This window comes from Protopterus annectens, chromosome 16.part0 (assembly GCF_019279795.1).
Source record: "Protopterus annectens isolate FY-2018-M chromosome 16.part0, PAN1.0, whole genome shotgun sequence".
NCBI classification, from domain to species: domain Eukaryota; kingdom Metazoa; phylum Chordata; order Ceratodontiformes; family Protopteridae; genus Protopterus; species Protopterus annectens.
Genome location: NC_056750.1, coordinates 636,041,973 through 636,065,031, shown reverse-complemented (window position 1 = coordinate 636,065,031; position 23,059 = coordinate 636,041,973). Strand labels below are relative to the sequence as shown.

The window sequence follows — 23,059 nt, the reverse complement described above, 5'->3', positions numbered from 1 at the left end:
GGTTCAAATTTTGATTTTCTTGTAAATCACCGAGGATAACAGTCAGTAATGCCAGATATTAGAGTTTCATACTTTGTATGGTTCTGAAAATACAAGTTGATTCAAAACATGCTGTTCTACTAACATTTTAAGTAAATTGGAGCAATATTTAAAAACTATCCTTGATTCTGATCCTTTGTCCCCTGTTATCTTAGATTTGCCGATAATTCTTAAGCAAGGATGCTGAGAGTTATGCTGCTGTCTGTTTGGCAATGTTAAAGTCCTTTGCAGACTTTCAAAGCCAGTAAAACACTTTGTGCCACTACACTTTGTTTTTTTTCCTGTAACTTACAGTACATGGAGCAGATAAAGCTCCATACACTACAAATAATTATGGCTTGGTCACCCTTCATAACCATTTATTATGTGCTCTTTACATGGATGCCACAATTCACCTCTTGAACTTCATTTTTCAAGTAAAGTTTGTGGCATTCAAGTCTCAAACATATAATAAGCTGGTTATGATCAGAGACTCCATTTTAAGTCTCTCTATTCTGCTCATAACCTCAACTTAGCCAGGTTAGCTGGTTCAAATGGTGCAAATGTTAACTTCTCTAACACAAAATTAAGATCTGAAGGAAGGTCCACTGGTTTTCTTGGATGCCTTTGATGCAACACCCTTTTCAAAAACATTTTGACATGATACTGTGTTGGAAGAGGAGGATCCATAGGCAGATGTGCTGAAATGACCTCAAATTAAGCTTGACAGAGGAATAACAAAGGCAATAGGATAGTAACTCACACAAATAGTGTAAAACCAGAGAACAACTAGTCCAGAATGGGTGCAGGTTATGTTGTTGGCACCAGCTAGAAAATCTTTTGCATTTGCTAATATATGGTTTTCTAGTAGCAGGCTTTCTGGCCCCCATTAGTACCTACTGTATGTCCACAGTAAACAGACACCTAAAAAGAATTAAGACCATATCATCCACACAGTCTACCAAAGTTGATTGATGTTGGGGGGTATCAAACACCCATGTTCTTGTGTGAGTAGATCCCTGTCCATGAGGAAGCTTGTGGAAAATTGCCCTTGGCCATTTCTAAAAGAAGGTAGAACCATGATTGCCTGGGCCAGAAGGGAGTCAACACAATGATCTTGGGGATTCCTTCTGAATTTTCAGAAATACCCTGGATATTATGGAAAGGGTGGAAAAGCATACAGGAACATTCCTTTCTAAATGAAGAAAAGGCTTCATCTATGGCTTTTTGGAAAGAGTTGGATTCTAGTATTCTTACATGGAGTCCTGGAACAGAATCTTGCAAGCTGATTGTTCAGAAAGGAGGCAAAGGGGTCTATTTGAAGAACTACCTACAGATGGATCTTGTCTTGTAGAACCCCAGATCTACTTTCCAGAGAGTCTGCCCTGGTCATGTTCACCTTGTTTGACACACAATATTGCTCTGACAGAATACAGGATACCTTTAGAGTGACTTTATGCTAGGAAGCTTATCCCAAGCTAACATGGTTAGTCTGCAAAGGAGATATGACCTGAAACCCACCCCCTCCCTTGTTGATGTACCTCATGACTGTGATGTTATTTCTAACCACTTGAAGAAGTCCTGGGGACCAGAGATGGTTCAGAGAGTTGAGTGCCTTAATCAGGGCAAGCATCTCCTCGATATTTATGTGCTTGCTTCTGCCCTTGTTGTCTCACACCCTCTGCACTTTTATCCCTCCTGCAAACGCCCCCCCCCCCCAAGCAAAGTCTGAGGCATCTGTGCAGACTGACTGTTTTGAAGCAAAGGGGGAAGAAGGGGAGACCTGGATTTAAGGATGTTTGTTGTCTACACCAAATAAATTCTCTTCTGACAAATCCCAGCATTGGGATTTGAAAAGATAAAGGATGTAGGTGCTACAACCAAAGAGATTTCAGATACCACTGTGTCTTTCTCATGTGGTGTATTGCCAGGGGTATCATGAGAATCATAGATGTCATGAGGCCCAAAATCCTAAGGTATTCCCTTGCAGTGACAAGTTTGAGTAGAAAACATTATAAATATATCTTGATATAGATTTAGTTTCTCCTGTGGAAGAAAAGCTCTTTTACCAAGTTTTTTCGTTGACATTCCAAGTACACAATCCTGTGTGAAGGATTTACAAAAGACTTTTGATTGCTCTCTTGGAATCCCATCTTGTGTAAAAGATCTCTCACTCAAGAGAGAGATTCCTGACACTTTGAAAATGACTCTGCAAAGATAAGCAAGCTGTGTAAATATAAACAAATGTGGATACCCTTTAGCCTGCAATGAGCTACAACTGTAGTTAAACACTATGAACACTCTCGGTGCAGTGGATAGTACAAAGGCAGAGAACAGATAATGTGATCCACACACAAAACCTTAAAAAATGTTTGAAGTCTAGATGAAATGGAATGTGATAATAAGCATCTTTTAAGTCTAGTGTTACTTGGAAACTTCAAACAGAAAAAACAGTGGCTCCCTTGCCTACTTAGTCAACAGCAACAGCCACAAAGGATGTGTCTAACCTTGGTCCCTAGTGGCTGTAGGTGCTACTCCAGAGGGATCCTCGGTGAAAGACGAGAGGTCTGAGGAACAAACTATGGTCACAGTGGAGTCACCCACCACAGGCTGAGATAAATAGTTAGCCTGCTGTGGTGGCAAAGACTGTTTATTTCACTTTTTTTTTTTTGTGGCTGGAAGAAGGACCAACTGTGGGCCCAGAAGTTTGTTCCTTGTTCAAGTGAAAATGTTCTCCTTTCCCAGGGAAATCAAAAGATGTTAAAATTTAAAGTCTTACAAAAGCACAGTAAAAGCACTTTAAAATACCTTGCCATCCCCAAAAAGTAAAATAAACACAATTTTACCACAGGACAAATGGTTTTCAATTACTTTAAACAACTTTTAAACTGACAGGAAAAAAAGAGTGCTCTTGTTTAAAAGTAGAGTTAAGTCGCATATCAGTCCATTAAAACACAAACCCCTAGCTTAAAAAAAAATATTTTCTTAGACAGGAAAGTCTAATAAAGCAACATTTTTTAACATGGAAGGTTTTTCCTGAAAGGAAACTTGTCTGCCCATCAAAGGAAAAGCACAAGTAGACTGTCAATCCTTAGAAGCCGCAGAGGAACACTTTCTTCAAAGGCAGGAAAACTTTGAAGGGCTTTGTGCCCAAACCTTTCTTTTAGTCAGCTCAACATGAGCTAACTACCAGTTTGGGTGTGTGTAAGTTGCCCTGAACCTTCAACAACTATCTGGCTGTTATATTCTTGGCAGGATATAACCCATATAGCTAAGGCTACTGCAGCAGTGGTCTATATGATGAACATCAGGTATTACTGTAGTTATGTTTCCATTTGGTTGGAATTTGTTTGTTTACTTATTTCACATCTGTTGGCTGGGTAGATGAGTTGATCTAAGGGTCCATTTCAGCCATGACCCAAGTCCAAAATCACAGATAATACAATTAGCATCAGACTTAGCAGACATCCACAAATCAAAGGAAAATATACAATATTTGCAAGAACTGAAAGTTATAGCTAGTAACTGCCTTCGGATATATAATTAGTAAAGTCAAGATTAGTACTGATACAGTACTTGAAAAATAGTTATAGATGTAAATAAAATACAAGCAAAGAATTCAGAAGATAACAAAGAAAATATTTAAAATTAATAGTAATGCAGTGGTAGAAACAAATATGCTCAAGTAAATGAAGTTAGAACTGAATAATTCAGTAGAATCTAGAAGAAATCAGATAGAACAATACAGTTAGCAATGAGTGAATATTAACTTTGCAGCATTGTTTAAGTGTTATGTGAAAGGATTTTTCACAGTTGTGAGACTCTTCTGTGATTGAAGTGAGTATGTTATATATTGGGCTGAGTAAGAAAGGTTTTATCTAGGAATTACCAACTGTACGAGTGTCAGGGTTTCTTTGGCTCAGTTAAGGGATCTGAACATGGCTATATGTTAACAACTATCCCTGTTCACAAGTATGCAAACTGCCCCACCAGATCATTTTGCAGGAGGAGGTTATTGGTAAGAATGACTTATGTTGGTTTCAGTCCAATTTTTGTCTTATTTTTCAAAATCACTTGTAATTAAACATCAGTTCAAGAGGTGGGTAGGGAAGGAAGAGAGGCTAACCAGTATTCTATTCACCTAAGAAGGGATACAATTATTTACACTCTAAAAATGAAAACCAAAAATTGTTAGATAGAACTAGATACAGCAGATGATAGTGTTCATGAATTTAGTCTGCCGAAAGACTCTACAAGCTAGAAGAAATTATAAGACGTGTATGTATTTTTGGTAATGGAACTAGGCTGTACCCAGAAAAGGGCCTTGGTTCCAGTCTGTTTAAAATTATATATCTTAAAATAAAATAAGTACCAGCATAGATAAGTACATCTGGTACAGGATGCCCTTAGCAAGTTGTTGTTCATCACTGTCAAAACATGAGCTCTTCTGCATCTGTTTTCAGGAGAACTTGTATTTCTTGCACAATGCATTTTGTTTAAAAGAGTTCATGACACATTTTCTGAATTACCTGGATGTGATACATAAACTGATATAGCTTACCATTTCTCCAAATTTCTCCTTATTTTGGTGCTTGCTTTTTATAACAGCTAAAAGGTTTCCTAGAGGAAAATATTCCATCACCACACAGAGAAAAAGAGAGGATACCTGTAAGATAAAAAAGTACACTATTACATTTGGTTAACAAATTATTCTGAAAACAGCCATCAGTAATTTAATTGTATGGTATCTATTTAGATTACTCTGTCACTCATTGCACATAAACATTAACCGGGTCATGGTGTCCATCACTGGAGGGAGCTAGCTACTAGGTATACCATCACAAAATGAACTTTGGTACTTGTTATAGGTTATGATTCATATGTATTGTTACAGAGTTCTGACATGCATTTGGTGAATAAGCCTTTAAATCCACATGTAGGCTTGTCACCATGAAAGAAAAATACACACATTATTTTGTAATTTATATCAGTAGAAAGCAGTTCTTTCCTTAGTATTAAGTTCTTGGTAATATTCAGTGACTTTTTTGTTTTACAAAGAGTAAGTTAATGACTAAATGATAAAAGTATATTCTTACACTTTATTGGTGCTTCACAGCACTAATCATTCCTTTTTAATTTAGGCCATTTTTTTTTTAAAAAGTTTAATAAATATTTTAATAAAACCACACCCAAAATAAATTTAGTGTTTCCCTTGATAATGATGCCACCTTAGAGAAAGGTCCACAAACTTTAATAGACACATCTCTGTGCACGGGCAGTATGTCTATTAAAGTCTATGGACACATCTCAAGTTTTTCCAGAGTTGATGTCACTGAGGTTAAAGATCATCATTAATCCTCAGTGGCATCAGTGCTAGGAAAGCATGTTTTACAAGGTACATTTTTAACTGAAGATGAGGCTGAAAACATCCACCAACGGGCAAAAATCTTATTTGGCATTTTATGCTTCACATATAGTGGTACAAAAGGTTAGGTAATGCTGGTGTAACAATATAAGTGAAATAAACAGAATGAATTTTGACTTTTATGAACAAAAAGGCGATGTAAAGGAAAATAAAACAATTTTCATATAATCAGATAAATATATTGGCATGGAAATTTTTTAGTAATTTGTAACAACTTCAATGAAGAGAAAGGGATAATCAAAGGTAAAACCAAAAACAAACTTTTGAAGTGGGTGTTATACAAAAAGTGACTGTCATATGTACTTATAAAAGAGTGCTTATATATTGGTTTGCATGTGGAAGGTAAGGGTAAAAGAATCATGTTAACTCACCAAAGGTAATTTCAATGAGTACCAGTGTTCCAAAACTGTTTCATTAAAAACCACTTTTAATGAACCTAAAACTTAAGCTTACTCTGTCCCTGTGCTCCCTACACAGAAGAATGCCCCAAATACCCCCAACTTACATACACTAACTCTACTGTCCTTTAACAGTGAGAAAAGAATAAAGCCAGTTTTGCTGAAGATTGAACAGCAGTCTAAAACCAGAAGTATATACTTAGTTTTACAAAATAATAAAAATCAAGTAGGCTTGCTCTAAAAAAAAAAAAAAAACAGTTTTTATTCAGTCATGATAAGCACTTTTGTCCACAAACTGGACTGGGTCTGTCACGAGACATCTGATGGCCACTAGCCTGTATAAATAAAGGAAGCTGAGACTTCCCTAGTGGAAAAAACTTGCTTAAGGAAAATTTTCCTTTGCTGCAAAACCAACCAATAATACAGAATCAGCAGTCAGTGCCAAATAAAAGTTGACTAAAAAGTTTTATGTTTGGAGAACAGTGTTGACTAAAAAGTTTTATGTTTGGAGAACAGTACTGATATCAGGTGCAATTTCTAATCTGAGATGCCAAAGCCTTCGCTCATAACGGGTTTTTGAAGAAGTCCACTTATTTTACATTCAAGGATAAAAAAACTTAAAGCTATTTCTTACATTAAATGTTTTTGTGCTCAATTCATATTGTGCCTTTTGATTTTACTCATCTTGCCATCATCCACTGTTGCTTTTTGTGGTTCATTTTATTTGCACATATTTTAAAGTGTGACTTATTGGGTTAAATTATAATAAATCAGTAAATCATTTCAGTTATGTCTGCTCACTTTTTGAGCTGTGATAATCAATCCAGTCTTCTAGAACTTTTTCTTTTCCCTGCAAGACTAAATAGTGATCTCATGCCTGTAGAGGTATTTACATAGGTGGTGGGAGACACTTGCATAAATTCAGCATCGTCATATGCTCTCTTCAGTTGTTTGAGACAAAAAGCCCCTCAGTGAAAAGTGTACTTATGGAATATAAATCCACAGTGACTACATAAATTGAAAGAGCAAGCAAAACAACTATAATACTAATGTAGCAATATTAAGTTTTCACAAACATCATTAAATACTAAGTGCAGTATAATTACATATACAGGGTGAAAGACAGAGTGGTGTTTTACTGGTACAATGAACTCTCCAAAGTGATTTATTGCTTTGGTAAGTACCTTTTCAAGTATACTATCTTCTTTTGGAGAGTTATTGTAGCATTCCAAACAGTAGTTGTTTCCCCCTGTGAGGGAGACAGTTACATGTTTCCCTATAATACAGTCACGTCACATGTCAAATCTTGTACTGCATGTAGTGTTAGGAGAAGGTGTAAACCATATTTCATGTTGAACCCCCCATAATGTCTTGGGCAGATGCAGTTCTAAAATATGCTGCAAAAGTGGATGCTTCCTTAGGAAATGGGCTGTAACAGTGCCTTGCACAGGGTTTTAATTATCATAATGAAATTAGTGGTCCGGCCACTAGAAAAAGTCAGCATGGAATTAGGCAGACCTTCCGTTCCTGTTTTGCTGAAAAAGGTTGACCTGTCTTCTCAACAAAAACATTTTTTTGGGTGTATTATCTTAGTTGCCTGCTGATGTATCAGTGACTGTGTCTATGTTGTCAGTGACAGCACCTATAGTTCCATATGACAATATTAAAATACTAATAAGATCAGGGAAATTGTAACCATTTGAAATTTCAGGATGTGCTAAAGCCAGTCCCAAAACACAGAGACTGAATGGCTGAGAAAACAGACTTATATATATTACGTCCAAGATAGTCATTTCCAGGAATATTCCCTTTTCTCTGAAATATGATGATCTTGGATTTAGCATATATAAGTTGGGGCATGGGGGGGCTTGTCCTCCACATAGAGGGCAGACGCGCTTGATCCCTGCTAAAAAGAAGTTTAAAGAAGAAGAGCGATGTTAGAGTTTCGCTCTTCTGGATTTTCATTCCTTTTTTTTTTTTTGGAATGTTGGTACTCTGCATAGGGATTGCTGTCATTTCAACAGGAAGTATCAATTTATACTTCACGATAACTCTAATTAACGAATCGAAGCACAGCCATAATAATTTAATAAACAAAACAATGAAATTTTCAGACATAAAAATTGTTTTAATACAGCTAATTAAATACAAGAAGCTCTTTTCTTTAAAACAGGTTTAATATTAACAGTTTCATTTAACCCTGGATAAGCATCTGCATGAAAATAACTAATCTTATCCATGGTTAACTAGAGTTATCTGTGAAGTATAAATTGATACTGAATGTTTTAGAGTTGTTAAGAATTGAAGAAGGAATTGTCTCAAAAGCTTTGCAAATAAAACAACTGTTTTTTACACAGTGGATTTTTTTAGTTCCTTGGTTTGTGGACATTTTACTATTTGAAACCTTTGCTGATTGGAACCATTTTCTTTTGGTATTTCAACAGGAAGTCAAAGGAAATATGCATGTCTCATTATATGTTCTTGTCCTCTTCTGCGGCCTATTGTTATAGCTTCCACGCATACTTGATCCAGCCCTTATGGACGTGTTGCACATCCGCAAAACAAAGGGCATTAGAAACACCTGATCTAGAGACCTAAACTTCATCTGAACATAATTAAGACATATTGGGGTTGGAGGGGGGGACAAGTATGTGTCTCAGAAACTACCTCTTCTCTGGTACAAGCTTCTCATTCGTGTAATGCAGAATTCTTCCCTGCACTTACTCAAGCACAACTTAGATATACATGGAATCTTAAGTATCTACTGGTCATCCACCTATGTCCCTATTAGAAGGAGGAAGCTTATAAATGTTCAGTTACCCATACCCAAGCTATAGCCCCAATAAAATGATTAATATCAAAATATGGCAAATATAGTTGGGAAGCATTGCTGTTTAAAAACCCCTTTAGGATCATTAGCCTGGTATTCATGTATGAACCTACTTGTATTTAAAGGTGACAGAGTAAAATGTTGTCTCACAGTGTCAATAAGGCTCTACATGTAACTGTTGTTTCATTTAAAATGATGGAAAGAGATCATTTGTGATGTTTCTTAGCCTTGAAACAGGAGGTTGAATTGTGCTTCCTAAAGGTAATCTGAAGAATTGGTTGCCATCTGATGAGATACTGCAGAAAGGGCTAAAGGAATCCATTTGGAAAAAGCTATCATCGTCTTTCTATCATGGAAAATCTATTTTTATTTATATTGGCAGTAAAAAATAGTTTTAAAAAATAATCTGAGAATTGTTTCCATACTTCCCTAGGAGCCTGGTGAGGCCTTTTCATCAGACGATGATGATGGTCAAAAGGGGGTCTAGGCAGAGTAGTGGATCTCCTCCCACACCCCACACCCCTGCCATTCTAGTGTCCCATTAATTGTCTCTCTCTCTCTCTCACACACCAATTACCATAAACACTGGTCAAACCTATCAGTATGCATAATGTTTTCTTTACTTTTACAATGATTACAGAGATTTGTATTTAATTTAAAACTCTATATTTACCACCCACATATGTATGGCTTCCATATATGCAACAAAGTCTAGAAGATTTAGGATTTTTGCATGGAAGAGTTTACATTAGTATATTTATACCCAAAGCAGACTACAAAGAATTTTTCCTCAGGAAGATGCCAAATGTAGGAGGTGTGATGGAGAAGAAAGTGGTACCTGTGAAGATATGTTTTGAAAGTGTAATGAGTTGGCAGACTTTTCAACAGAGTACTCTGACAGAAATATTGTGGTGAGCAAATGGGTGTAACTAGGGAAATGATTTTTTAAGCTGGGATACAGGATCTGAATTGCGTAGAGATAGTAAGGCCTTGTTAAATTTAATTCTGGTGTCTGCCAAAAAAGCAACTACTAGAAAATGGGAATCAGAATCCAAACCAAATGTATTTGAAATATTGAATATTGTAACACACATAAAGGAACTGGAAGTGGGATCTTTAGAAAAAGATAGGAGCAAATTACATAGAAAAAATGGAAATTGTGGGAACAATGCATGCAGACTAACATTTCATAGGAGGAGTAAGGTTTAAAGGAAGGCAGGAATTGAGCAATTTATATAATGTTGGATTAAATATAGTTATACAAGATAACATATACATGATGTATAATGTTTATAACTGGGAAAATGTTAATATGGTTTGTTTTCTTTTATATAAATACATGTTTGTCTATGTCTTGTGATAATTCAATAAAGGTGTCTAAAAAAGAAATATTAACCATCTGATAACATATGTTAAGTCAATATGCACAGTCCCTGTAGAAGTTAAAGTTATCTGAATAATTCCACACTAAAGAGAACTATTACTAATGCAGAGGTTGTTTCCAGTGAACAACTTTTCATTTCAGTGCTTCATCTATAAATCCAGTACCTGCTGCCCTTAAGAATTAATCACCTGGGTTACATTAAAACATTGGTGTACTGGTGACATTGCCGTAGCATTTCCTGAACTAGATTAGCTATGTAATAGGGAATGGCTTGGAAACAATGACAATAGGTTCATAGTTACTAGGCATGTAGTCCTGCTGTTAAGGAGCCTAACCCAAAATACCAATTCTCCACAGCACTGCCTTGTTAAGCCACTTGCTCATCGTCACACAGAAGGTAAGTGAAGGTGGAAAGATTCAAACTCTGCACTCCTGATACAGTACATGTCTCATTAAGAAGTCAATCCCCCAGATTCAGCAAGCCCTGCACGGTGTGCAGGACTAGTGCAGGAGCTCCAGCAGGCAATATGTCTGCTGTGCGATCCAGGAATAAGCTGTAGGGAACGTGCACGAGCGCTCCTACCCTAGTCCTGCACAGATTTAGCCCCTGTATGCAAATTACCCCATCTGCAGGTGAAATCCATGCAAATGAGGTGAATTTGTGATCCAGAAAGCAGGAAGCCGACTGTGCAGGACTAGTGTAACCTGCAGAAATGTACTCGGCCAGCAAACAAGTACATTTCTGCAGACTACAAAACAGAGCCATGACAGCTCCAAATAAAGGGTGGATATTAAATTTGGATCAAATATATGGCCATTGGCATTGAAAACAGTTGCAAAAATAAAAAAAAATCAACTTGTATTTTTTTTTAGCCAATCTCGGCTGTTTAAGCGTAGGGCAGCGGCGCGCAAACATGATTGGGTGAAAAAAAAAAAAAAAAGCCTAAAATAAGCATTCTAACCAAAATCACTATTTTGCCATTATACTCAATGGCAAGCAGAATACAACATGACCAGTGAATAGTGGTTACTAAGGGGGGAGGCTCAGTGTGGGACCTGTAACTATGCATCAGCAGGCAATCCTATGCAAATGAGGGGAATGATACTGAATCCCAGATTTCCCCTGCATGCTAGTCAGCACCCAGCAGTGTAAGAGCAGGAATAGCTTGGTGAAAACCTAGGAGTTAGCTGACATCATAGGGGTGTGTGTCAGGCATACTGTAAGCAGATTGGAGCCCTATGGTTCGGGTTTGCCCTTTGCTTAGCAGAACTAAGCAAGGGGGTGTATCTGAGGCTGCCTAGCAGTCTTTACATTGCCTAAGCAGGTGTGCATGTCATGCACTGGGTTTTAAAGGAAAAAAAAGTAAACCAGGAAATAGCAGCTCTGTGCACATTTGAGCACTGTGTTTGTGAGGCACACCCCCAAGCTTAAACAGGAAGGCAGTGGGAAGGGAAAACAGCAGTAAGAAGGTAATCTAGGAGAACTAGCATAGCTGGCAGGTGAAATGTATCAGAAGCAGCCAATTACACAGGCAGCAGACCAGTCCAGCCCAGAGCATTACTATAAACTATACAAACACCTTTCCCTCTGGATTTTACCACATACTCTACACCATCGATGTATACAAGCTGGGAATTTTTTACAAACAAAAGCAACAAAATGATAGGGGTTGCAATAGCTATCATACAACAACATGTGGAAGAGGGTGAGGGTGGTGAGGATGAGAATGCTTTTGACCAGCCCACAGTGAGGAGATGGAGAAGAGTGTACAGACCCAGGGTAACCTACCAGGGGCTAAATGAGCTGGAGATAGTGGAGCACTATCAGGTGGACAGGGACCTCCTACAGCAAATTGTTGAGCTGTGCCAGCCACGCCTCACACACAGAACTAACAAAGGGGAACCATCCCAGTGGATATCAATGTATGTGTAGGCCTAAGAATACTAGCTACAGGTACCTTCCAAAGGCCAACTGGGGATATCATGGGGATCTCACAGACATCAGCATCCAGGGTACTCCACCATTTCCTGGATGCCATGTCAGCACATGCCGGTGAGCACGTTTATTTCCTCAACACCCGTGAAGCGTTGGCCAGCAATATGCATCTCGTCCACCAAATAGCAGAATACCCTGAGGTAGTGGGTGCTATAGACTGCATGTACATATGCATCAAAGCACCACCCGGTGAGCACGGTAGGGTCTACGTCAACCGCAAGGGCTTCCCCTCCATCAACTGTCAGGTCGTGTGCGATGCCCAGGGCATTATAATGAATGTGTGTGCTAGCTGCCCTGGAAGCTATCATGATTCCCACATCTGGCATCTGATGCAGCTGTACCAGAGATTTGCCAGTGGGGACATCCCTTATGGTCACCTAGTGGGGGATGCTGGTTATGCACTGGAGCCATGGCTGACGACACCCATCAGAAATGCACACACACCTGAACAAGAACTCCATGAGGCACATGCACAGACCAGAGTTGTAATAGACCGTGTGTTTGGAATGCTCAAGTCACGGTTCCAGTGCCTGGACACATCCTGTGGAGCCTTGCAGTACTCCCCAGCTACATGTACTCAAATTGACATTGTATGTGCCATGCTACACAATATGATCCTGCAGAAATAGCTATAGCAGGAACAGCACGGGGCAGGGCCACACAGCCCCGCACCATTGCCAAGGCCTGCACAGGCACAGAGTGACTCAGAGGAACAACAACCTGAGCCTGCCCCAGTAGGTAAAAGGAGGCGTGCCCAGTATGCCCTGGCCTTGGCAAAGAGGCAACGCATAGCACATACACTGACACAGGAGGGACCCAGGGAATGACACCTCTCTCTGACTCGCACATACAGTAAAAGGGATGCCAAACATGACAACACCTGTGCTCAACCATGTATAGGGAGTGTACTATGTGCATCTGATATAGGCAGCCCTCCAGCACCATCCTCAGTACTGGCACACCCACATGGTAAGTCACTCTCCTTACCAATTGCCGAATGTAGTAGTATGTGTTGTTACCTGTAACGATTGCATGGATGTGAGCATGCTAGGGAATCGGGTGGCTGAATGGGATGCCAGCAGATAGTAGACACCTATAGTGGTGGTATGAGATCTGTAACAAATACTGGTATCACCACAGTAGCCAGTACTACACATGGTGACAAAACCCACTGCAGGAAATGTGCTGGGCCACATGTGTGTCCATATGACACACACATGCCAGTCAGGGAGATTCACATACCCAACAACAGTCTCAGCCAACAGGACAGGTGTAGACAAACACAAAGAAAGGCTGTGCTAAGGCCTTTGAATGATGCGTATGGGTAACTCCTCCCCTCCCCAGGCCTACACAGACAGACTACATCAGGTCAGGCAGTGGGATGTTATTTCTGAAGGGTAGGACGTCAGAAACTAATATGTAGGTCAGTCAAACCTAAGACCTGTAGTACACTAATATGCCTCTAGTCAGCATGATAGATTAGAAAACAGAATGAAATGGAATACCTGACATACCAGTACAGTCATAGCAAATGTGTACATGTGTCAGGTGTGCCCCTCCAATCCTATGTGGAAATGTAGAAACAGTCAGGTGTGCCCCCCAATCCTGTGTAGACATGCAAAAACAGTCAGATCAGGTCTGCCCCCCCCCCAATCCTATGCAGAAATTTAGAAACAGTCAGGTGTGCCCCCCCAATCCTATGTAGAAATGTAGTAACAGTCAGGTGTGCCCCTCCCAATTCTGTGTAGCAATGTAGTAGCAGTCAGGTGTGCCCCACCAAATCCTATGTAGACATGTAGTAACAGTCAAGTGTGGCCCCCCCACAAACCTATGTAGAAATGTAGTAATGGTCTAGTATGCCCCCCCAATCCGATGTACACACGTTGTAACAGTCAGGTGTGCCCCCCCCAAATCCTATGTAGAAATGTAGTAACAGTCAGGTGTGGCCCCCCAATCCAATGTAGACATGTAATATGTATGTGTAGGTATAATACCAGTGGAGCACAGATGACCAGAGGTGGCCAAAGTAGCAGGATAGATTGTAGCATTTGTACAATATGCAGGTATGTGTGTGTTAGGTTGGTGTGTGTTTCATACTGTGTGAGAGTGGTCAGTATGTATGCATGTTGAGGTTTGACATGGTGGCCATTGCCCACTACTGCCGATGACAGGGCCAAGTCCTCACACCTGCAGTGCCAAAGACAATGCCCCCCAGTATAACACATGCTAGCAGTAAGCTGTTGTAAGTGTATGGTGGTAATATGTGTCAACATCTGAAAGATGGACATGGCATGACTATTGGGCTAGATATACAAGCAGTACACAGGGAAAAGTACCCCAGACATACAGTATACAATGTGTAACTGTGTAATGGACACACCCTTGGAATAGTACATACAGGTATGCATCACATTATCTGGGCTTGTAGTAGGGAATACCGATGTTGTCTGGCCGAACACTTGCATATCACAAAGGTGATAGGACTGATGTATTGGGAAACATCTGATGTCCCTGCACAAGCCAGCATAACTGGAATGCCCCATGCATATCTGTGAGTCAGATGCAAGTAGTGTCCATAGCACACATGCACCCAGCTCACCCAAACACCACCCACAGGTACCTCTCTGGTCGTATCCCTGCTGTTGGGAATACAATATGACCCCCACATGTGTATGGCAATAGTGAAAGAATGCAGCATGCAGTGCAGGTGTCCCATGCCAGTGTGTCTCTAGCTGTAAGTAGCACCCTGCCTGTATCCACACCACGTGATCAATACTGATAGAAAGTATTGGCATGAACACCTAGCACACCTACCCTGTCACCCCAGGGGAATATACTGTATGGTAGTCTGGGACTGTAGGACTGACAGAATGCAATGGCCTACTACAGCTGGCCTGCATCACCACCAAATGGCCAACAGGCCTCTGCCAAAGGCCTGTGTCTCACCCGTACTGCCAATGTACATTATGTCTTGGACACCCAAATAACATAACACACTCTACATAAGTCATATGCAAGGCCATGTGGACAAACCACAGTAACATGTCTACTATGTCCCACTGCATGAACTTTGGACCAACACCAAAACACAACTGTGATGAGGTGATAACTTTAGAGAAAGTATCAGAGAATGTATGCATAATATATGGAAGAGTATAGAATAATAGAGGGGGGGGTGAGAGCATGGGCAGCATGGAATGTGCAAGGTCCGACACACAGCCATGTGCACATACTATCCCTGGCTGTAAACACAAAAATGGGTGGCTGCAAACCTGCCTGTACACCACAATAGGGGTAATGTCCTGACTTATGACCTATGCCTCTGGGTAACTGTATGAATCTGTAAAGCTGTGAGGTATTGCCACAGCAAGATAAGACCATACTGTCATGTCGATGGATGTACATGTATGGGATCCTCTGCCAGCACTGTACCAAGATGCTGAACTGGATACACAAACCCAGCAGCAAGTGTCTGCAGCTCCCCCTCCAGAATTTCATAACTTTCCATGAATATGTAGACGTTTACCCACAATACTGGACACAGCTGCATTCAACCAGTGTTCCACAGGACATCACTGTGAGCAAGAATGTCCACCTGATAGTACTTGAGGACATAAAGCATCACAGTGTATAACAGTACACATGTCTGAATATCTCTGCTAACACCAGTACCATGTAGCAGAAGCAGCACAGACACAATTACCTACAGTACACACTATCGCCTGTATATGTTTACCCCATATTGCCAACTGATCTACAGATATCCTACAGAAGCAGTTTGCTACCTGAAGATGTAGAACACAAATGTCTGCACTGGAGTACAAACCACCTGGAATGGATCCACACATTCAATACAGAAGGGCATACTGGGCATGCTCACACACTTAAGCAAATGAAGCCCATGTCTGCCAACAGCAGTGGACCATACATATCTGACAGTTGCATATGTTAATGCATACACTCCTCAGTATGCACCAGTCATGCTTTGCACACTCATTGGATAGGAATACAGACATATATCCAAGGACAACACACTATACTATGCCAAAAGTAGATATACATAGATATGTGGAAGTGAGTGACAGTGACAAAGAGCCTGCCATTGTAAAGCCTGTCCCACCCAGCACACAGCCAAATGGCTAAAACCACATGATGTGTAAATGTCACTCACTGTAGAAATTAGCCACTGGTATCCCTCAGCATTACAGAAGCCCATGTCTGCCAACAGCAGTCGACCATACATATCTGACAGTTGCAGATGTTAATGCATACACTCCTCAGTATGCACCAGTCATGCTTTGCACACACATTGGATAGGAATACAGACATATATCCAAGGACAACACACTATACTATGCCAAAAGTAGACATACATAGATATGTGGAAGTGAGTGACAGTGACAAAGAGCCTGCCATTGTGAGGCCTGTCCCACCCAGCACACAGCCAAATGGCTAAAACCACATGATGTGTAAATGTCACTCACTGTAGAAATTAGCCACTGGTATCCCTCAGCATTACAGACTCTGTGGTGCAAGTGCTAGCTGTGCAACATGACTGTACAAGGCAGTAGTCATCTAGCAGTTGTATACGTGTACCTGCAGAATATAAACCTGTATGTGATGTGTCTACCTCTAAATGAATGGGTTATGGCACATGCACACACTGCCCTCCCCATAGCCCTACTATGACATGCCTGCTGATGTCATCCACTGTGAAATACACCTTTATGAAAGGAGTAGCCTAGTAATCTCTGTGGCACGTCCTATAACTGCATAATGATGTAGTGTGATAAACTAGTTAGGTAGGAGTTCTAATCCCAAATATGGCAACTGTGTGTTTGTGTGTGTGTCTCTGTCTGTGTAGAGGGCAATGCTTTTTAGGCTTATCACACTCACTGCAATTCAAATGCCCTATTTTGGCAAACCTGCCAATGTCATTCACTGTGAAATACACGTTTGGGAAAGAAGTAGCCCAGTAATCTCTGTAGTGCGTCCTATAACAGTGTAATGCTGTAGTGTGATATAGTACTTTGGTAGGGGTTCTATTCCCAAACATGGCAAGTGTGGATGTTTGTGTGTGTGTTTCTTTGTCTGTGTAGGGTGCAATGCTTTTGAGGCCATTCACAGTCACTACAACCTCCAATGACCTTCTCTGGCAAGCCTGCTGATGTCATACCCAGTGAAATACACCTTTGGGAAAGGAGTACTCCGGTAATCTCTGTGACACATCCTATAACTGCGTATTGCTGTAGTGTAATAAACTAGTTAGGTAGGAGTTCTAATCTCATACCCAGTGAAATACACCTTTGGGAAAGGAGTACTCCGGTAATCTCTGTGACACATCCTATAACTGCGTATTGCTATAGTGTAATAAACTAGTTAGGTAGGAGTTCTAATCCCAGACATGGCAAGTGTGTGTGTGTGTGTGTGTGTGTGTGTGTGTGTGTGTGTGTGTGTGTGTGTGTGTGTGCGTGTGTGTGTTTGTCTGTGTTTGTAATTTGTATCCTGTGTGGAGGTGGCTGTGAGTGTGTAACAACTGGACTCATTGTAGAGTGGGTTTTGCAAATTTCTTATATGGTGGCCCTATTATATATCATAATGTCCACCTTACAAGAATAACAGATGTGAAATAGCCAAGAGGCTGGGGTGGCAATCCATACCCCTACATGTGACATCAAGGCCTGGCGAACAACGTTAGCAACCCTTGTAGTACACAGAGAACACTCTCAACTCATATCTCATACACAAACACACTTGCCTAGGCAACAAGCCACACTGCAGACCATTGTCATGTGGCCTGATGCCAAGGTATACCCTTCACCTAGCCTTGTATAGCCTTCTGCCACAGTCAACCGCTACACACCCGTGAAGCAATGCACTCATGCATGTCAGTATTGGCACCCTGTGTCTGTGTGTGTGGTGTATGATGCTTTTGACCATATTCACACTCATTACAACCCCCACTGGCATACTGAAGCATGCTGTCTGATGTCAGACACCTTCACATATCCTTTGCCCATATAACCTCCGGATAACCTCTGTGGTGCATATGATACCTGCACAGTACTGTATTGTGGCAAACTAGCTAGTTAGGAAGTGTATTCCTGACCCTGCCAAGTGTGTCAATGCGTGTGAGTCCCTCAGAGAGTGTGGCTGTGTTGAAACTGACACCTGTTCATGTGGACAGGCACATGTACTACACCTACCGTATCGCTACCATATCACTGTTGCAGATGTCACTCACCATAACATATATGTTTGGACAGCTCCTCAACATGTACACTATGTGGCGCATGCAGTAACTGCATAGACATGTGATAGCAATACATAGTTAGGGGTTTGAAACACTGTACTAGTAGGTGTGTGACACAAACATGCTTAGGTTTACTCTCCCACCCCCTCCCTGACTTACTTTGTATCTGTCTGTTACTCTCACACCCTCTCTAGTGGATGTGGAGAACTACACCTGCTTTGCTTAGGCAGCATGTGTTTTGTAAGTGATGCTCATAATCAGCTGATGGCCTCTGCATGAATTGCCTCCTCGAGCTGACTGCATTTGGAACAGCTGTGGTAACATTCCCATAACCAATTGCATGGAAACACATTTCAATATCTAGGAACATCATGTTGGTGTTGGGCCTTTTCATTCACTGTGAGCAGGACCTAGAGCTGGTGTTTGGCAAACAGCATCACAGATGGATTTGGGATTTACCTCTAACAACATACACTGTGGAAACAGGCCAACACACAGGAGGGGGATGTGTCTGACATGACTACAGAATGTAAGTGTTGCTATTCTGCATTTGGAGTAATGACGGTTTAATAGGGTGTGTGTGGATATGGCTGGTCTACATGTTTTAATACCTGTCATGACAGTGCTATGTATTTGAGAAAACCCCCATCTGTAGAGTCATCTGCAGACTAGGCAGTGTGTGGTGCCTTTGCTTCTTGTGTTACTCACAGAGCACCTATCTGAGAACTGCAGAATCATAGTGTGAGGATTGCAGTCAGTACGTGGTGACAGCCATGAGAGTTACTGATTTCATATCCCTCATAGGACATATGTCACAACAAACCCTGTTACAACAATAAATGTAAGAGGTTATTACAGCAACATGCCTATATTGGCCCTGTGTTTGTGCCTCCAGACACAACTCTGTCAACCTTTGTACATATGTCATGCAGTAAGAGGTGCATATGTTCTGTACACCATTATTTATTGACATCATATCTGATAACAAGCCAGTGAGATATCAGATGCTACACATGGTTATGTATAGTAGGGATTATATTTGAGGACATAACCTGGGCATTCTGTGGTTGTGTGTACAGTACTGAGGTCTGTGTATTTATGGTGATTGTTGAAAGTGTGTGTATTGTGAATATGTACCTTGGCCTGTGCACAGACTGTGGTAGATATAATTGTTCTTGGTCCTGTTCTATCTGATGTTACATGCTGCTCTAGTGTATGGTACCCTATTGGCTTACATGTTTGTAGGGCCAAACACACACATGTCCCATACCACAGACAGGCATCTGACCACACTGTGTAGTGGCCCAGTATATGCAGGGTTAGTGTGTGAGTGGCACATATGAGGATTGTGTTGATCAGACAGTCCATATACTGTAATATTAAGCTAGCTTACTATGTGTGGCTGTGGCTGTGTTCACATTGGCTGTGGTTATGCACTTTCACACAGGTGTCTGTTACTCTGTGCTGTGACATGCCTGTAGAGCCTGCTATATTTGCAGGTGCATGTGTATTCCCCCAGAAGAAATGTAGGCCAGTGTTGTGGCAATCTGTCTGTAGCCTGCACAGTGCTTTGGTACATGCCTAGCAGTTTAGTGTACTTACCCAGTGTGATGTTATGTCCATATATTTGCCAGCTGTTCTGATGCCAGACTGCCATAACTGTCATGTATTTCTGACAAAGCAGTGGGATGCTGCACAGATGCATGTCACTAACTAATGGGTAGTATGTGGCCATGTAACCTCTGCACCAGCAGTTATTATGTGTCAGGACAGACAGGAGTGTGTGAATGCATAACCAATGGGGGCAAGTGTATTCCAGTATTTACGTGACATACTCATCCACATGGCTGTTAACATCCACATTGCCAGACTTTGCCCACATGTCTTGCACTAAGGTGTTCTGTGTATACCTCTAGAGTGACCAGAGTGTGTCAGACTGTCCACATTTATTGGCCATATTTCTGCTGTAGTGCACAGGATCATTACTGTGCTAGCAGTGGTACTGTACTATGATGTCCTTAGGATGTCTGTCAGTAGCCAGTGGCGCACATGTTAAAAGCAGATGTGACCTCCCGCAAACATTTCTATTAAGTCAACCCCTATTACAGTAGCAACAGTTTACATATATACCTGCAATACATACCTGAAATCCCCTTGCACTATAAGGTTGGGACTATTAGGGCTGAGGAAGGACTCCTCTCCATGTTCTGGACATATGGTGAATATATATTTATGTATAATTATCCATATATCTTGATAGATATATACACATATATATATTGACATACATAGATGGATATGTATATGTACATATATATATATATATATATACATATAAACACTCAAATATATACATATACACAGCAGTATATGTCTACACATATACAGATAGAGATACATATGCACATATACTTATGGATATCTACATATATATTGCCAGTAATAGGTAGGCAGGATAGATATGTATGCACATATAGTTACAGATATCTACATATATATCTACATAAATAGGCATATCTGTACACATAGGATGTGCATACATATATAGCTATATATACATATATCTATATATACACACAAATATATTATACATATATATATATATATATATATATATATATATATATATACACAAAGAGATCTACACATGGCCATATATATGATGCGTATACAGACATATGTATGAATATACATGTGTATGTACATGCAGACATATATCAACATATGCATATGTATATATCCATATTCTTGTCATGTGTAAACATCACGGTTGTGTATACCCTCCCAGATGTGTCTCACTGTATGTATCTGATATGTGTACATAATGATAAAACAACATATGTGATGCAACAGTCATATTAATAACAAGTACTACACAATTGCGGAAGTAAAGGCAATTGCTCAATACTAATCAATATGTGTATTGACAGATATATTGGAAAAACCACAGCTGTGTTTTCAAAGTGGTCATGGTGTAGTGGTTAAGTGTTGTGTCTATAGTGTAGAGGGTCCTGGGTTCAAGACCTGCAAGGGCTGTTCATTTTTTTGCTGGGCAGAACAAGGGCTGTCAGATACAGAGTGGTTAAGGCAGTTTTGAGCAGCTTTAAGCGTGTTTGCCCAGGTTTGCATGAAGCTAAATGGTGCTAAGCTACGGGTAAACATACGGGCTCTTACACAGTGTAGGCTTCACTTACCAGTGCGCAAATCAGCTTAGCTGCTATATTGGAGCAATGTTGATACCTGCTAAGCAGGGCTTAGCCCTGGTAACCAGTTCACACCACCCAGTCTGATAACATAGCAGGGTAATGACATCTGTAATAAGTGTATGTAATGCCATGTAGCATACATGCACCTATGTGCTGTCAGTACAGTAGCAAGGGGTGTGAGTGTCATGTCTGGAACACAGATGTATATGAGGACTGTACAGCACTGTTATCCGTGTGAATGTGGTACATACAGGGGTATTAGCCCTGGGTACGTGCTGTCACACTGGCATGTAGTGTATCATGGTGGTACTACTGTTGACAGTGCTTTCCCAGGCAAGAGTAGAGTGCTAAATGTAGTACTGATAACAGGCACTCCTGCAGGCATAGTTGGACTCTGAGGCCTCCCTGTTGTACCCCTGGTGTGTGAGCTGAGTCACAGTATATATCCCCTACTGGATAATGATCTGACATGTGGAATGTAACTGTAGACTACTGTCTGTACAGCACATGTTAGTGAGGGCTTCCAACATGTAGTAATGGCATACATATTGTCAAACGTCTGTCTGTCAACACATTCATCCTACTGCATAGCTACTTGCCAAGCTGATGACTATCAGTCCCTGTACAGATGTGCAGATGGCAGGTATCTAGCTGGGATATGTACAGGCAACCTATGCTTGATTGACACTTACATGTCTGCCCAGCTGTGTAAGAACTGGCACATATAGGAGACAACACCCTGAATGCACCACATGCCACGGGTACCTCCACTACACTATAGTAGTCAACAGAACATGCTTGGGTACAGGTCTCCATCACAGACACTAACCATGTGTTGTAATACATGTTGCAACTTGATCTCCTCAGTGGCCATGTGCAGAAAGCACCCAGAGGATTGGCTGATGCATGTCATTCTCACCCTGAGGGTCACCACAGTGGTGTCTGTCGATAGATTGCCTGCTGCCACATGGAAGGTGGCAGGATACCACTGTACACACATCCCCTACATAACCCATCTCTCCATAGATAATAGCTAGGTACACAGCTATGACCACCTGCAGAGAAGCACCCCAGTACTGACACATGTGTACGTGTGCATTACTGAGTATAGCAGTGTCTGTGTGTTAGCATACTTGTACTTGGGAATTCCATAAGGGCCTCCACAACCACCGCAACACCCATTGCCATAGTCAGTTGTGACTGCTGCTGTATGGGACATTATATGTACCCTGTTACACTCCTATCCATACCGGCTACATGAGCCTTGCAGTACCAGCACAAAAGTGTTGTACAAATGGGTCGATAAGCATGGGATACCCATTGAGTTCTGACAAGTGTGTGTTTGTGTGCATGCCCGTATATCTGTAGGGTACAGCATTCCGAGGCCACATACTCCTATTACACTATCCATTGTCACACAGTAGTACAGATAGTGTTGTTGCTGCCCATATGTGAGGCATGACAATGCAACACACTACTATGCCTGTGGCATGTGCATTAGATACATATCCCTGTAGTACCACTGTTGGGATATACAATGGGTTGTATC

The 23,059-nt window shown here is 40.9% G+C and overlaps 1 protein-coding gene across 1 annotated transcript in view; it reads right to left on the bottom strand.

The window, feature by feature from the left end:
• STKLD1 (serine/threonine kinase like domain containing 1) overlaps positions 1-23,059 on the bottom strand; it is a 636,164-nt gene that overhangs the window by 518,643 nt on the left and 94,462 nt on the right. Inside the window, exon 3 of the mRNA XM_044057819.1 lies at positions 4,580-4,684. Within this exon, the coding sequence (XP_043913754.1) occupies positions 4,580-4,657 (78 nt within the window). The 5' untranslated portion in view covers positions 4,658-4,684. The remainder of the gene's footprint in view (positions 1-4,579; positions 4,685-23,059) is intronic.